The sequence below is a fragment of the Drosophila ficusphila genome, unplaced genomic scaffold (assembly GCF_018152265.1).
Source record: "Drosophila ficusphila isolate 14025-0441.05 unplaced genomic scaffold, ASM1815226v1 contig_106, whole genome shotgun sequence".
Classification (NCBI taxonomy): domain Eukaryota; kingdom Metazoa; phylum Arthropoda; class Insecta; order Diptera; family Drosophilidae; genus Drosophila; species Drosophila ficusphila.
This window is the reverse complement of record NW_025063993.1, coordinates 5,840,658-5,854,936: the sequence shown is the minus strand read 5'-3', so window position 1 is coordinate 5,854,936 and position 14,279 is coordinate 5,840,658. Positions and strand designations below refer to the sequence as shown.

The following is a 14,279-nucleotide window of genomic DNA, read 5'->3' as shown; positions in this document are numbered from 1 at the left end:
TAAGTTTAAATCGAAACCATTATTTCGTTTTTTGATGTTATTTTTATTTATCTCTATTTTAATATAATAAGGTTAAAATAAAACCATAATATCTAATAAATTTTTACGCTCTAAGTCCGGGACTGTACAACCATCCTTTGGATATCCCACTGGCAGTAGGATTAGTAGTTTTTCATTTGTGGGTCGCTTGAGCAGGGATCTTAAAGCAGGGCCGCAGTTTAAAGGAGTTGTGACTAAAGAACTAAGTCCTGCAGCTTGAAGGGCACACAAAAGGAGTCCGGCCGAAATGGAAGTTGATATTTCGTTGTAGTAGTGCCTTTTCCGTTTCCCGTCTTTAGATAATCCGTAAGTTTGCTTGAAGATCAGTATAAGGTACGGGGCATCTGTGAGATATTCCTTTATATAGCTGGTTTGCAGGGGCCGGAGATCCGTGACCCACTGGGGATGCATTCGCTGACTGTAGTTGATGAGCTCCTCCTGCTCCACAATCTCCCGAATGGATTGCTTCACTTCCGAGCTCTCTACAACGCAGAAGGTCCATGGTTCAGTATGGGCTCCACTGGGAGACGTTCCCGCTGCCCGGATGCAGTCCTCAATAACGCTTAAATCTGGTTTGGGGTGGCTCTTGAAGGAGCGAATACTCCGACGTCCTCGCATCAATTCGTAGAACTGCTTAGCACCATTGGGATTGAGATTCTGGCCAGGCACAAAGGGCACATGGGGTTTCTCCTCTAGAGCAGGCTGCAGTTCATCCTCGAGATCTTCCAAATCGTCTAGTTCACAAAGTATTCAACAGAAATCATTGTTTTTATAACATTTCGAATTTTCAGTAAAGGTAAGGTAATGTACTTTTGATAGAATAAAAGATTTTTTAAATGTTATATTTCATACAAATTAAAGAAAAATACAAGGTTTTTAAGTACAACAACTCTTGAAGATACTATATAAAAATAATTTGTTAAAGATTTGAATTAAAACCTTAAATACAACCTTACCTTCCTCAGCTTCCTCCTGGTTTTCCACACTGTAACTCTTCCCTGCATCTCTGTATCTTCTGTTCCCATTGAAAAACCAGTTTTTAAGGATCCAAATCAGGCCCAAGCCAAGAAGTAAACTTGGCCAGTGCTTGACCAGCTTAGAGCTGCTGATCAGATCGTCCACCTCCATTGCTTTCCCATGTGGAACTGTTTTTTCGTCTGAGAGAAAGTGTTTGTATACGCTTGAGTTGGCTTATCTCTCCGTTAAGTCGGTCAGGGTTATTGTTGATAATATTGTGTGGGTTTTGGTTTCAGTTCAGTTGTTATGCCGGCAGCAATACGGGCAGTGACAGGCCTTAAGGTGGTCGCAAATCTTAGGTCCTTTTTCCTTGTTCTTTTTATCCGATTTGTGCAGTTGGTTTTTCAGCGTTAGATTTCGTCTTGAATATTTTCGCGGCATGACTTTCTGTTGAACCAATTTTCGCTTGTGCACCTGCTTCAGAATCTCTATGATCTTCCACTTGGCATCGAAGAAAATAAACTCTGGCGCTGTAGTTAGTTCGGTTGTAATCAAATCGCAAAGCATTTGGATTTGCTGACTATTTCCCGGTTGAGGTTGCGGCATGTTCTGTGGTTCTTGAGGGGATTCCGAGGTGCTTACCCGGCATCCGGTGACACAAGCCGAGTTTTCCGGTTGCCAGGGACAGGATATCGGTTTCTTTACAGGTTCTGATACTGTTCCTCTAGCCTTAAGATCGCCTGCATATTGTTCCGGTTGGCCAGAGAAGGTATCAGATTTTTGATCATATTCAAATTCTAATTCCGAACTGTTCCGCTGATTAGGTTGGGGTTCTGGCTTGTTTTGTCGTTCTTGAGGGGATTCCGAGGTGCTTACCCGGCGTCCGGTGACATTAGCCAAGTTTTTCGGTTGCCAAGGGCAGAATATTTGTTTTCTAACCACTTTTGGAACTACTCTAGGTTCAAAACCGCATACATATAGCTTCTGTTGGCAGTAGCAGGTATCTGATTTTTGATCATATTCAGGTTCTAATTCAGTACTTTTCCGCCTTTCAGGTTGGTATTGTGGCTTGTTCTGTGGTTCTTGAGGGGATTCCGAGGAACTTACCCGGCATCCGGTGACACAAGGCGAGTTTTTCGGTCGCCAGGGACAGGATATCGGTTTCCTAACAGCTTTTGAAATTCTTCCTCTAGCTTCAAGACCGCATGCATATTGTTTCTGTTGGCAATAGCAGGTGTCCAATTTTTGATTAGATTCAGGTTCTAGTTCCGAACTTCTCCGCCTTCCTGGTTGAGGTGACTCCAAGGTACTTACCCGGCGTCCGTTGCCATTAGCCAAATTCTTTGGTTGCCAAGGGCAGAATATTTGTTTTCTAAGAACTTTTGGAACTGTTCCTCTAGGATCAAGACCACATGCATATTGTTCCTGTTGGCAAGAGCAGGTATCTGATTTGTGATTAGATTCGGATTCTAATTCCGAACTTTTCATCACACAAGAAGAATTTAACGGTTGATAGACAAAAGGTTTTGTTTGAGTGGAAACGGATTCTGATTCTTGATTATTGGGTGACAAATCGGTTGCCTTTAAGTCTTGATCGTTGGCATCGGATGAAAATTGGGTGGACGTCCTGGGGGTAGATTTATATTGACTGGATCCTTCCTCAGTGTTATTTAAGTTTTTTGGTTCCGATGAGGGAGAAAGAATTACATTTTGCTGAGCATCTTCCTCTTCACTAGATTTTTCTTTCTCTTTCAATTGGGCGGACATCCTGGACGTGGATTTATTTTGCACCGAGGAGGGGGATAGGGTAACACTTTGCTTGGCATCTTTCTCCTCACTAGTTTTTTCTTTCTCCTCCGATTGGGAGGAGACTGGAACTGGACTGGAACCTTCCACATTTTTATTTATCGACTTATCCTCCGGTAAGGGGGAAAAGGTTTCCTTTTGCTTAGCATCTTCCTCTTCACTATTCTTTTCTTTCTCCAGATTTTCTTTCTCTTTAATTTTCTCTTTCTCGTGCTCAGGAATCTTTGAATTCGGTCGATCAAGCTTCTCAATCTCCGGTGTTTCCTCTATATCGCTGCCCTTTTTATGCTTCTTCCTGCACCAAGATAGGTTCCCAGGAAAACCAGCTAAAGGAATGCCGGAGAAATTGTTTAATTTATGGCATAACTTTTCCGCTGTGGCCATTTGGTTTTTCACATTCCTTGAAGGAAGTTTTCCGGGGGACAGCAAACGTGTGCCGTTGCAGGGAAAATCCTCATCAAAATCGATGGACAGATAAGGCACCAAGAATAGAAACTCTTTGTAAAAGCGAATCGAAGGTGTTATTACTTTACCATGCTTCCTTCGGGCACTTTCAATAATCCTATATTCCCTCTCGAAGAGAGTTCTTAGTTCTTCGAGATACGATCTTAGTTCCGAGCCACTTTTTCCTGGAAAAGATCGCGCCAAGTAACTGTAGCAATCCTCATCGATCTCTTTGTTGCCATAGTAAATGTTTTTCGGGTTGTAGAGACTATTATATTTGCAATACAGGCGAATTAATTTCCTCACATCCTTTTCCTCTAGGCACAACCTGTTACCTTCTAGCGAATCATTTTTCTTAGCTTTACCGATTCTTTTGCCAAAGAAAAACCGGAAGAACCCTTTGAATTTTTTAGGTTTCTTGAGGGGATTGGGCTTTGATTCTGATGCCGTTGTAGTCTCAATTGAGCTGATCTTGAAGGAATGGTTGTCCATTGGCATCATTGAGCAACTCGAAACGGAACGCTTGGAGCAGCTGTGTCTGTGTTTTAGTTCCATCCTCAGCTATCTGGCGTTTGAGGATCGTAACATTCGGATCGGCCTCGTCTTGTACAGACTGTAAGTTCATCAAGGGCAACAGCATTATTACTTAACTAAATTTTGAAGCATTATTTAAAACTATAGATTGTATTCCTGAATTTTTTTGTTGGTTTTTTTTATTTATTTATTTTTTTTTTTTTTGATAGAATGACAAAAGGCCCTTTGGGTTGTCTATTTGACGTGCAAAAGTTTTAGAATATTTATAAGCTAAATTCAAAGGCTTAAGTGTGACCTGACCCTTTTGAACAAAAGCTGTTAGTGTGTTGGTGTCCCATTTTGTGTTGAAAGCTATTTAGTGTTTTAAAGGATTTTATTTTTTCAGGGAACTTTGTATACAAACGGTGGAAAACGGGTAAAGCCAATTGGAAAAGAATTTTTTAAATAAAGAGTTTGAAATAACAGCTTAGCTTTTAACGGACTTCTTCAAACAACGTTATCAGCTGTTTTTTGCTACAGTCATTTTACAACACTTTCTCCAAGAGACAGAGAGAGTGTTCGCCTTGGCCTTACAGCGAAAGAGAGAGAGCGAGAGCCCAAAACAACCAAAATAAGTTACGTGAAATTATAAATAAAAAATAAGGAAATAAACGTACAGCCGTCGACCAACCCAAGTACAACAAAGCAACGCTCCAAAATCTGACAACACATTTTAGTTTTTGCTCGTGCCATGTGAGCAACTTCAAATCGAAATCGGATCAGAAAGCAGTGTGTGCGGGTGTGCTAATTAGCGGAAGACGGCAATTTATTACAAAAAAAAAATACCCATAATCAACTTCTAATTCAACACGAAATCCAAATTAAATCGCCGTCGAAGTTTTGAACCGAATGAATGCGAAAAGTGCAATAAATCAATGAATTGTGGTGGAGAAAAGAAGAGGAGAGACGAAAGCAGCGCCCACAACAAAAACAAAGAGAGCAAGACTTAACGGGACACCCAAAACTTTAAGGCACTACGAGATTTTCATAATAGTTCTAGTTTAAATAGATCGAAAAATGGACGAGGTCTTCAGCCTGCACATGGAGAAACTGGACGTTTACGACGGTTAGTATGTGATTTCCGGGAAATTCCACTTAAAACTAATAAGATGGATGTATGTACTGATAAAGTACATGGAGCTTGTAGTGTGATAAACAGCAAAGCTAGTAAAACATTTCTTTTCTTCTTTTTAATGCCCCAAAAGGAGATTCTCATTTTTAAAAGTAATAACTCAATCTCAAAAATAAGATAATCTGGAATTGCCTCTCAAAAAAAATTATGCTTAAGAATAGAAGACTATGATTATTCATTGTACCAAAAATTATCACACATAACATAGCCAGCCGTATTGTTATGCGAAGATATTTACGAAATCAATGATTCACTCTGGAATTTAATATTACTAGTGTAGTCTAGTTTGCAAGTGGTAATTCTGTTAATTTGCATTTTATAAAAAAATTCATAATTAACCAAGTCATTTACCATTAAAAAGCGAATCATAAAAACAACGTCTGGGATACATTATTGGTTTATTTAATGTTAATATGTTAAACTTGCTTATTTTTTTGTAAGGTTTAAATTAGTTTTAAACTTATGTATCTATTACAAAGGTTATAAATAATAAACCAATAAAATTAACTTATAGATACAGATGAATATAGATTAAGTATGGTATTAAGATACCAAAAAGAATAAGGAAAAGGACATTTAAAATTGCCAAATCCCAGATTCCTAAAAGTAGGTAAAAATTATAAAGTAAATCAGGAGCAACTCCTCGTTAGTCATTATCTTCTGGATCCGATCCTGCGAGTATCTCCTGGATGATGCGGTGTCCGTCCTCCGTTTTCTCGCCCTGGATAATGAGATCCCTTAGTGTGGATATATGTTTTTCGCCCTGCTCTATTTGAACTTTCAGTGTGTCGTTTTCCCTTCGCAAATCGTCGATGCGTTTTTTCCGTTCCTCCGCCGACTTTTTGGTCTTTTCACGGGTGCGTTGTACAGCCTGTTGCAAGAATTAATAATAAATCAATAGTTGCAGCTATTTTTGGGGTGTTCTGGGGGCCCCATCGGCAACATGTTTCCCACTCTCTTTACATATTTATATATCCTCTCTGTTTACTTACCTCATTGTTTTTCTTTCTTTTTTCTTGGTACGCTGGATCGTCTGATCGCGGACTCAACGGACTTTCTCCATTTTTGCTGGTCGATGCCGCATTTGCAGTTCTCCTCTTGGCCGGCATTCTCTCCGTGATAATTTTGATCTGTATTTAGTTTATATTCGATTTAAAACCATCAAAATGCAGCAAGAAACGCAACGACGTAAATGTTGTGGTGAAATTACACGACAAACAGCTGTTCACTGGCCCTGGTAGTGTTGGAAAGCGCACCGCCTACACTGCCCAGCAAACAAACATTTGGCGGTATTATAATTCTGATTGAGAAACTTAAATTTAAAATTCACCTAACATAGCCTTAGAATGTTATTCAAAAACTGTCAACATTTTGCTTGCTCAGACTTTTTAGGCACCTCGTTTATTTTATTATTTATCAACTGTTTATACAATTTATTTGTAAAGACTGATTTCTAGTACGTAGATTGTAGTCTAATGGAATTAAATTAAATGAAATGTAATACGTAATAGTCAATAAATGTTTTAAATAAGCAAAAGTTTAAATTTTCAAAGTGTTTACACTACACCCAATATACAAACTTGCTGAGGTTAAGTGTCGACCCTCTGCGATTTGCAACACTGTGATTCCGATTTATTTGCAACCGGCACAATTTTGCATTAAAATCTAGGCAAAATGTCCTCGCCAGCGCCCAAATCACCGGAGCTTTCGGATAAAAGCAAGAAATATGATAGACAAATCAGGTAACTGCTCGGGCAAATTTAAAAATTAAGTAACTACAATTGTCTCTGCAATTCAGGCTATGGGGCGAGCACGGTCAGACGCTTTTGGAGGCTGCTACTATTTGCTTAGTGAATGTTACGGCCGTGGGATGTGAAACGGCGAAAGGATTGGTACTACCCGGTATCGGAGGCTTCACTGTGGCAGATGGTAGCACTGTCAAAGAGGAGGACTTGGGCAACAAGTGGGCAAATTATTCCATAACGCTTTACCAACATTAAAGCCAATTTTTCTTTCTAGTTTTTTCCTAGATCACAGCTGTTTAGGAAAATCTAAAGCTTTCGCTTGCATGCAGCTTCTCCAGGAGCTTAATCCCGATGTTAATGGTGATTATGTGGAAGAAAGTGCGGACTATATATTGGCCAACAGGCCCAATTTCTTCGACAGCTTTGATTTGGTCATTGCCTCCAATTTGAATGAGCAGACGTTGCTCCTTTTGGCCAACCGCTTGTGGGAGGTCAATGTGCCCCTGATCTACTGCCGATCCCTGGGCATGCTGGGCACTATACGCCTCCAAATACGGGAGCATTGCATCGTGGAGGCGCATCCGGATAACAGGCAATTTGATTTGCGTCTAGAGCATCCATTCGATTCCTTGCGGCAGCATCTCGACAGCACCGAGGTGACCAGCAAGGTTCCTTGGCTACTGGTACTTCACAAATATTTAAACGTTTGGCAGAAGCAGCAGGCAGATGGGGCTCAAACACCCCGAAATTACAAAGAGAAAAATCAATTGAGGGAAGCAATTAAAGAAGAAATGAAGGCGGATGAAGAGAACCACGAAGAAGCCATCAAGGCGGTAAATACAGCATTCGGAGCGGGACACGTTCCTAAGGGTCTTAAAGACATATTCGATGACGATGCCTGTGAACAGCTGAACAAGAAGGTGGTCTATAGTTTTCTATAACATGTTTTTTCAATATTCTGAAGTTATCCCTTGCATGCACAGAGCAACGTCTTCTGGATCATGGCCAAGGCGCTGAAACACTTTGTGGTGCACGAAAATGAGGGCTATTTGCCGCTGCCTGGCGTTCTGCCAGACATGACGGCCAACACGGACTCCTACATTGCCCTGCAACACATCTACCGCCAGCAGGCGCTTCAGGATGCCGACCAGGTGTACCACAAGTGCCAGGAGTATCTCAAGCAGCTGGCTCTGCCCGCCGACAGCATTGATGAGAGGAGTGTGCGTCTGATATGCCGGGAAGCTGCCGGATTGGCTGTGTTTAGAGGCACTCGCATTGCTGAGGAGTACGAGAAGAGCAGTCGACTTTTACATCTTGGTAGGAGCCTATTTAAATAATTTATTCTTTAAAGTCATTTTTTAACCTCTTAGTTGAGGACAACGAGCTACAGGGTGACCTCACGGCCTACAACTTTGCGCTGCGTGCCTATGAGCGTTTCCTCAGTGAGTGTGGCAACATTCCCGGTGAGTGCATCGTAGAGCAGGATATTGGTCGCCTAAAGAGCATTGCCGCCAAGATGCTGAGCGATCTGGGCATGCATGCCAGCATCAGCGACGACGTGTTGCACGAGATTTGTCGATACGGCGGAGCCGAGTTGCATGCCGTTTCCGCTTTTATAGGTAAACACTCCTCTGCAGTTGAGAGTAACATGATTTAATTTGCTCCTCTTTCTTTCAGGTGGCTGTGCTGCCCAGGAGGTGATCAAGGTGATTACCAAACAATACAAACCTATAGATAATACTTTTATATACAATGCTATAACCACTGAAAGTGTCACATTGAAGCTATAAACGAATCGTATTTTAATAGAGCCTTTTTTGGAATTAGTTATAATGATTTTTTGGCAGCTGGGTATACCATGTATTTTTGAACATAGAACCTTCCAAACATAAAGAGGAAGGGTAGCATATAGGCGGCTCCAATTAGGGTTATCCAAGTTCCGTACTCGCAGCCTTGGATAACCACCTGCAATGCCCAGAAAAAGACGACAGTAAACTGGACCAATTGGAGGCCAGTCAAGTATCGCTTCCACCAGAGAAACTTCTGAACGCGGGGACCCAGTACACTGAGCGCATAATAACTATACATTACTATGTGCACGAAGGAGTTTATCATCGTTGGCACATAAACTGCAAGAAAAAGAAGGTATTACCTTTACGGGACACCGAAGTTCATCAGAAGTGGACTAACCTGAACCCGTCGGCATCCACTTTATGAAGATCCAGCAGAACACGAACATGGTGCTGTGGTGGTACACGTGCAAGAAGCTCAGTTGATTCCACTTTTGGCGCAAGATAAAGAAAGCTGTGTCGGCGAACTCCAGTATTTTCGAGATGTAAAACCACCAAAAAGCCGCGGCTAACTGATTGACAAATTAATAGTTTCTCGCTCGTATTATATTTTTTCCTTTAAATATCTTACCCGCATTTCTTGGGGGCTGTAGCTCACACGACATGGCTGGCAACTAAAGCTATATCCCAGTTTTCTAGACGCCGTGAAGAGCTCGAGGCAGATGTGTGCATTAAGGAATGCCATGGCTAAACTATGGCTGAATAATGGCACTCGCAGCTGCAGCGGCTTGTACCTTTAAATTTAGAATAAGGTATTCCTTACTCTTAAGATGGATATGTGTATGACCTCACCTGGCTATCCATTTGGGCCCGTAGTGAACCATCAGGAAGTAAAGTGCCAGCAGGGTAGGCACATTCCAAGGAGACTCCACCAGTGGCCAATTACGCGTCCGCTCATCGGCCAAATCCGCAAAGGGATACGAATAACTGCCAATTTTTGTGTCATTACCAACTGCCTCCATTAAATGTGTGCTCCAAGAACTTCCAGATCATACTGGGCAAGCTGGCCTTTCAACGTTCGACTCTTATAAACGGATTTTGGCCATGATCGCTCCGCTCATGCGTTGATATTTTCCCCCAAATTTAATTAGATGTCGCTGGAGCAGAAACGTTGGGTAAGGTCTGGGTTTAACTAGCAAGATTTTCACCTAGCGTTTTATTACTTAATGTCTATTGGTGTCCAATGTCAAGATTTTATATTTTCTGGGTCAGTTTCCATTTAATGCCATTTAACTCTTATTATGCATTTTTAGAATTATGGGAAAAAAATCATGGTCCGACAGCCTTCCATATTTAAAAAAAAAACAACCAGGTTCTTTAATTCTTGCACTTTATTTTATTGGGACTTGGAAGTGGGTTTAGGAAATAACTAGAAGCGGCGGCTAAAACGGCGACCACCTCGGCGCTCACGCACTACAAGACGCCTCCCCAGACGACGTCCTTCACTTTGGCGGCCACTGCGGCGTCCTCCACTGCGGAAGCCGTAGCTCCTGTGGTGGTGGTGGCGGTGCCTGTGGCACCTCTTCGTCGATGTCTCAGTGGTGCTGGTGGAGGTGCTGGATGCCGTGGTGGTCGTAGTGGTGGTGGTGGTTGTCGAGGAAGATTGTTGCAAGGACAACGCCACGAGGGCGGTCAGGACGACGAAAGATAGCAGAAGGACGGGACGCATGGCGGCTTCTCTTTTGGCTGGACTCGGAGCTCTGATTCTGGCAGCAACTCGTTCTAGTTATTTATAGCAAACGCATCAAAGGCATCTGCAGTTGCTTACAGATCTTGCTTGTTTGCAGACCAAACACATAGCATGCTCTGGAATTTCCAAAATCTGCACGAGAAAGTATCTAACGCCGTCATTGTTATTAAAGTTTAAACTAAAAAGAAACAGAAACAAAATCACTTTTGTTCTGGCAAAGAACAAAGCAAGAATAAACTCAACTATAGAGCTCTGAACGTTTAAATACCAGTCACATAACCATCGACGCAAAGTCCGGGCTATTGCTTAAAGAAATATGGGGCCGTCGATAAACCTCGTGACGCTAACTCTTTGCTATTTTAACCCCCTTCCCCCTATGTGACGCATCCCTTATACAAGTTAGAACGTGACTCTCTGATGAACCCCCCTGATCTGAACTCTCTGATGACGGTCCCTATGTTCTTATTTTAAAAAAGGTTTGCTCTTAGGAAAATATAAAAAACTCTAGACTAAAAATGTATGTAACAAAATGGGCGTTAATAATATAATAATATATTTAATAATTACAAAGGAGTACAGTATACCCTTGAACTCAAACGTAACGGGTATCAAAACCAAATTTTAAATTATACATTTTGGCTTGATCTGAACTAAGCAACAAATCAAATAAATAAAGCATAGCATACTTTTTTGAGCCTGGCATCCATAAGTAGATTATTTCTGTTCGTGGATCGACTTATGTATATACATATGTATATATATGTACATATTGACATTCTTAAGCATCTGCTGGCATTAAGTTTCGGTCCTCATTAAATATGTATCTACAGTAGAATCCGCTTATAGCGACTTTCAAGGGACCGACGATTTTTCGTCATTATACCCGGAAGACGCACTAAGCAGAAGGATTTAAGTGTATAAGTCTGTATATGGACCAATCAAGCCATGGAGTTTTCGTCGCAAAAACCGGACGGACACTATAAGCGGAGTCGTTATAACAGGATTCTACTGTACATAACTATTAATCTGCTTGGTACAAACTAGAGCTTAAAAAAACTTTTATTGAAGTCTTGTAAACATAATTCAAAAATCGTAGTTCACGAATGTAAATTATTATAAATAAAAATCCCTTCATGTGATGAAATGTAATTTCTTTTTTATTTTTTTCTTTAAAACATTTCTAACAAAATGTTATAATTATAGATTTAGTTAAAATAGAGAAAGAAAAAATAAATAGCTCAAGCTTCTGTGCATAGAGTGTAAATATTAACTAAGCGGGTAATAAGCGGTTGCCAAGTTTACTTTGCTGTCTGATTTAAGAAAAGAACACGCTCCAAGATCTGGTTAGAAACGAAAACACAATTTCTAATTAAACAAGCCAATAATGAAGGTAACAAACTAAGCCCAAAATATTAGCTGTTGATTTAGTAGTTTTAAAATGGAATTAAAAATTTGAAAACTTTCCGTACCCTTGACGCAATAGGCCTGTAACAGGGCTATAAATGGAAGGGCGACGGCTTGGGTTGGCACACATTCCGTCGGCAACCAGCATCGAACCACATCTAAAATGAAACTACTTCTTCCACTAGCCTTGGTTATATGTATTGTTCATTTGCCTAAGCTCCGTTAGAGGCGCCTCCTCAGGCTCGGGTACTGGAACCGGCACAACTGGAACAGGAACTGGAACCGGTACCGGAACAGGCACAGGAACAGGCACAGGAACTGGAACCGGTACCGGAACCGATACATCAACAACAACAGTAGCACCCACGACCACCAAAACTACAACTACCACCACGGCCACCCCTGCGCCGACCCGCAAGACTGTCCATCGCCGAAGACGCCGCCGCATCATCATAAGGAGGATCGTGCGCAGGCGCGCAGCCGAGAGAAGGCGTCGTAGGGTTTAAAAACTGTTAGCAAATTGACAATATTCAGAGCACAGAAATTGATGTTATATGTATGTATAAAGGTGTAACATAAAACTTCAATTTAAAATGTACAAACACACAATCAATATTTTAATTTGATTTAAAAAAAAAACTAGTTAATTTACTACGATAAAAAATGAAAAAGAAACTTTTTTGGGCTTTTTGTGTTTTTTTAGTCTTTATTTTTCTATGGTTTACATTTTTTGGTCTTACTATTCAAAAATTGTTTAACCTTAAATAAACCCTAGTTTTTAGCGTTCAATATAAAAGTAACCACTTTAAATAAATGAGGGCAGAGGAAAACATTGTCTAGCTCAGTGTTTCCCAAACTTTTCGGGACCGCGACCCACCTACATAAAAAATTACAAGATCTATATGACAATTCTTCTTCTTTCTTCTTTTAAAATTGTAAAAATGATTTGTATATTACTCTTGCTAATTCCTACTCGTAACGTTTTTGGCTCCTTTTTCTTTTATTAGTATAAATTTAAATTTTTCTTCTGCTTCAGTGGGAGAGTGTCCATTTTATGCTCATTTGAACTAAATCCCTAGCGTGTAATTTTTTTCATATTTTCGCCTTAGTTTAGTTTTACAAAAAGATATAACAATCTAAATATTACATCTTTGAGCTGGTTAAGGGATCATCCTGTCGTTGTAGCTCTTTCTTTAATCTTAAATTTGTATTGCTATGCCTTAATTTATTGAATCCCAAGCAATGTTAATTTAATTTAATTTTACGTTATTAACTCGAACTCATTGGCATATATGTATCGGATTAATCGAGGTTGTGTTGATTTTCGTTGTACATCTAGTTATTTGCATATCTGTACTTAATAAAAAAGCGCCGCGTATCTAATGACTTATGTATTTGCACCAAGTATAAGTTATGGGTGAATAAGAAGTTATGGATGAATAAAGTTATTGTAATCCCTAAGGTTGTCATCCAAAGTTAAAGTAACACATAACTCGCATGTATTTTACATTTGACCCAAAGCTATTAGAGTAAGGTTTTTAACAAAGTAAAAGTAATTCGTTATCAGATAAGTTCCCCCAATTACTTTGCAGAAGTTATGTTATTCCGATACTAACTCGTGGGGAAATTACCTGGAAGTATTGGATCTTTATCCAGTCTTAGGCATAGTATAATTTGCATCTTATTTGTATTATTCTAATTATCTTTTATGCAAAACCGATAATGTAGACCCAAGATACACTCTAAAATGGTTTTAATTACAATGATTGTTAAACATTTCTTAAAATTTTTTTTATTGGTGAGTGGTATTTTCCATGAACAAAAGACATCCACGCACAAAACATAAATTTTCTTTTGCTAAACCAATAGTAACAATAAGAGAACAAAGCGGCTTTATTCCCTTATTATCCAGAACTTGGAAATTCCAGAGAAGGTTACATATTTGGAGTGCAAACAACAATGATATGGTAGTTACTTCAGATGCTATATAAGTCGATACGGTGGATGGTAAAATCAGAATCCCGAGACCAGTCAAAGAGAATCTGCCATGCGTCCAGTTCTTGCGCTAACCCTGGTCGTCCTGACCGTCCTCGTGGCCCTGTCCTCGCAGGCATCCACGCCGAGCAGCTCCTCCACTTCGCCCAGCAGCTCTTCCACCTCCCCGAGCAGCTCCTCCACCTCCCCGAGCAGCTCATCCACCTCTCCGAGCAGCTCCTCCACCTCCCCGAGCAGTTCCTCCTCCTCGTCCGACACCACCGCAACCACTACGACCACGACCACCACCACTACGGCAGCCACTACCACCACCTCCACCACGGAAACAACGAAAAGGAGGCATCGCCGCAGACACCGCCGCAGGAGGATCATCATCATCCGCCGCAGAGGAGGAGAGAGGCGTCGCAGGAACCGCTTCCGCGATGGCGAGGATGATGGCGGTCGTATCGTAAGGCGCATTCGAGTGCGTGAGCGCCGTGTCGGAGGTTTTCGCCGTTTCTAAAAATCATTGAAACATTTACCGATTTCCATTGAAAAATAAAGTCTTTCTAAAAAATATTCTTTGTTTTTCCAACCTAATATATGTATTGGCTAAACGCTATCCTATAAAATGTATTGTGCTAAATTAAAGCACAGAGGTTGCT

At 40.7% G+C, this 14,279-nt stretch overlaps 8 protein-coding genes across 8 annotated transcripts; 3 read left to right on the top strand and 5 right to left on the bottom strand.

The window, feature by feature from the left end:
* Positions 1-28: 28 nt before the first annotated feature.
* Positions 29-1,178, bottom strand: LOC108099955 (iodotyrosine deiodinase 1). Its single transcript, XM_017203634.2, has 2 exons — positions 996-1,178; positions 29-773 (listed from the first exon to the last, which is right to left on the bottom strand). Exons 1-2 carry the CDS (start codon positions 1,165-1,167, stop codon positions 73-75), a joined length of 873 nt encoding a protein of 290 aa, XP_017059123.2. The 5' UTR covers positions 1,168-1,178; the 3' UTR covers positions 29-72.
* Positions 1,179-1,280: 102 nt separating this feature from the next.
* LOC122320721 lies at positions 1,281-4,026 on the bottom strand. The gene has a single exon (XM_043208926.1). The coding sequence runs from the start codon at positions 3,799-3,801 to the stop codon at positions 1,294-1,296; it is 2,508 nt and encodes an 835-aa protein (XP_043064861.1). The 5' UTR covers positions 3,802-4,026; the 3' UTR covers positions 1,281-1,293.
* A 323-nt stretch (positions 4,027-4,349) lies between these two features.
* On the top strand, positions 4,350-6,459 carry LOC108099837. The gene is made up of 2 exons (XM_017203469.2): positions 4,350-4,885; positions 6,042-6,459. The coding sequence occupies exons 1-2, from the start codon at positions 4,837-4,839 to the stop codon at positions 6,089-6,091; spliced, it is 99 nt and encodes a 32-aa protein (XP_017058958.1). The 5' UTR covers positions 4,350-4,836; the 3' UTR covers positions 6,092-6,459.
* LOC108099835 (CCAAT/enhancer-binding protein 2) lies at positions 5,333-6,060 on the bottom strand. Its single transcript, XM_017203467.2, has 2 exons — positions 5,944-6,060; positions 5,333-5,822 (listed from the first exon to the last, which is right to left on the bottom strand). Exons 1-2 carry the CDS (start codon positions 6,058-6,060, stop codon positions 5,598-5,600), a joined length of 342 nt encoding a protein of 113 aa, XP_017058956.1. The 3' UTR covers positions 5,333-5,597.
* A 117-nt stretch (positions 6,460-6,576) lies between the features above and the next one.
* On the top strand, positions 6,577-8,502 carry LOC108099827 (nedd8-activating enzyme E1 regulatory subunit). The gene is made up of 6 exons (XM_017203459.2): positions 6,577-6,693; positions 6,750-6,914; positions 6,971-7,616; positions 7,680-8,013; positions 8,067-8,315; positions 8,374-8,502. Exons 1-6 carry the CDS (start codon positions 6,626-6,628, stop codon positions 8,484-8,486), a joined length of 1,575 nt encoding a protein of 524 aa, XP_017058948.1. The 5' UTR covers positions 6,577-6,625; the 3' UTR covers positions 8,487-8,502.
* A 21-nt stretch (positions 8,503-8,523) lies between these two features.
* Positions 8,524-9,508, bottom strand: LOC108099702 (elongation of very long chain fatty acids protein 4). The gene is made up of 4 exons (XM_017203324.2): positions 9,339-9,508; positions 9,118-9,280; positions 8,887-9,058; positions 8,524-8,825 (listed from the first exon to the last, which is right to left on the bottom strand). The coding sequence occupies exons 1-4, from the start codon at positions 9,506-9,508 to the stop codon at positions 8,524-8,526; spliced, it is 807 nt and encodes a 268-aa protein (XP_017058813.1).
* A 407-nt stretch (positions 9,509-9,915) lies between these two features.
* Positions 9,916-10,215, bottom strand: LOC108099836 (mushroom body large-type Kenyon cell-specific protein 1-like). Its single transcript, XM_017203468.2, has one exon. The coding sequence runs from the start codon at positions 10,213-10,215 to the stop codon at positions 9,916-9,918; it is 300 nt and encodes a 99-aa protein (XP_017058957.1).
* Positions 10,216-11,620: 1,405 nt separating this feature from the next.
* Positions 11,621-14,144, top strand: LOC108099704 (A-agglutinin anchorage subunit-like). Its single transcript, XM_043207586.1, has 3 exons — positions 11,621-11,626; positions 11,826-12,104; positions 13,658-14,144. The coding sequence occupies exons 1-3, from the start codon at positions 11,621-11,623 to the stop codon at positions 14,135-14,137; spliced, it is 765 nt and encodes a 254-aa protein (XP_043063521.1). The 3' UTR covers positions 14,138-14,144.
* Positions 14,145-14,279: the final 135 nt, after the last annotated feature.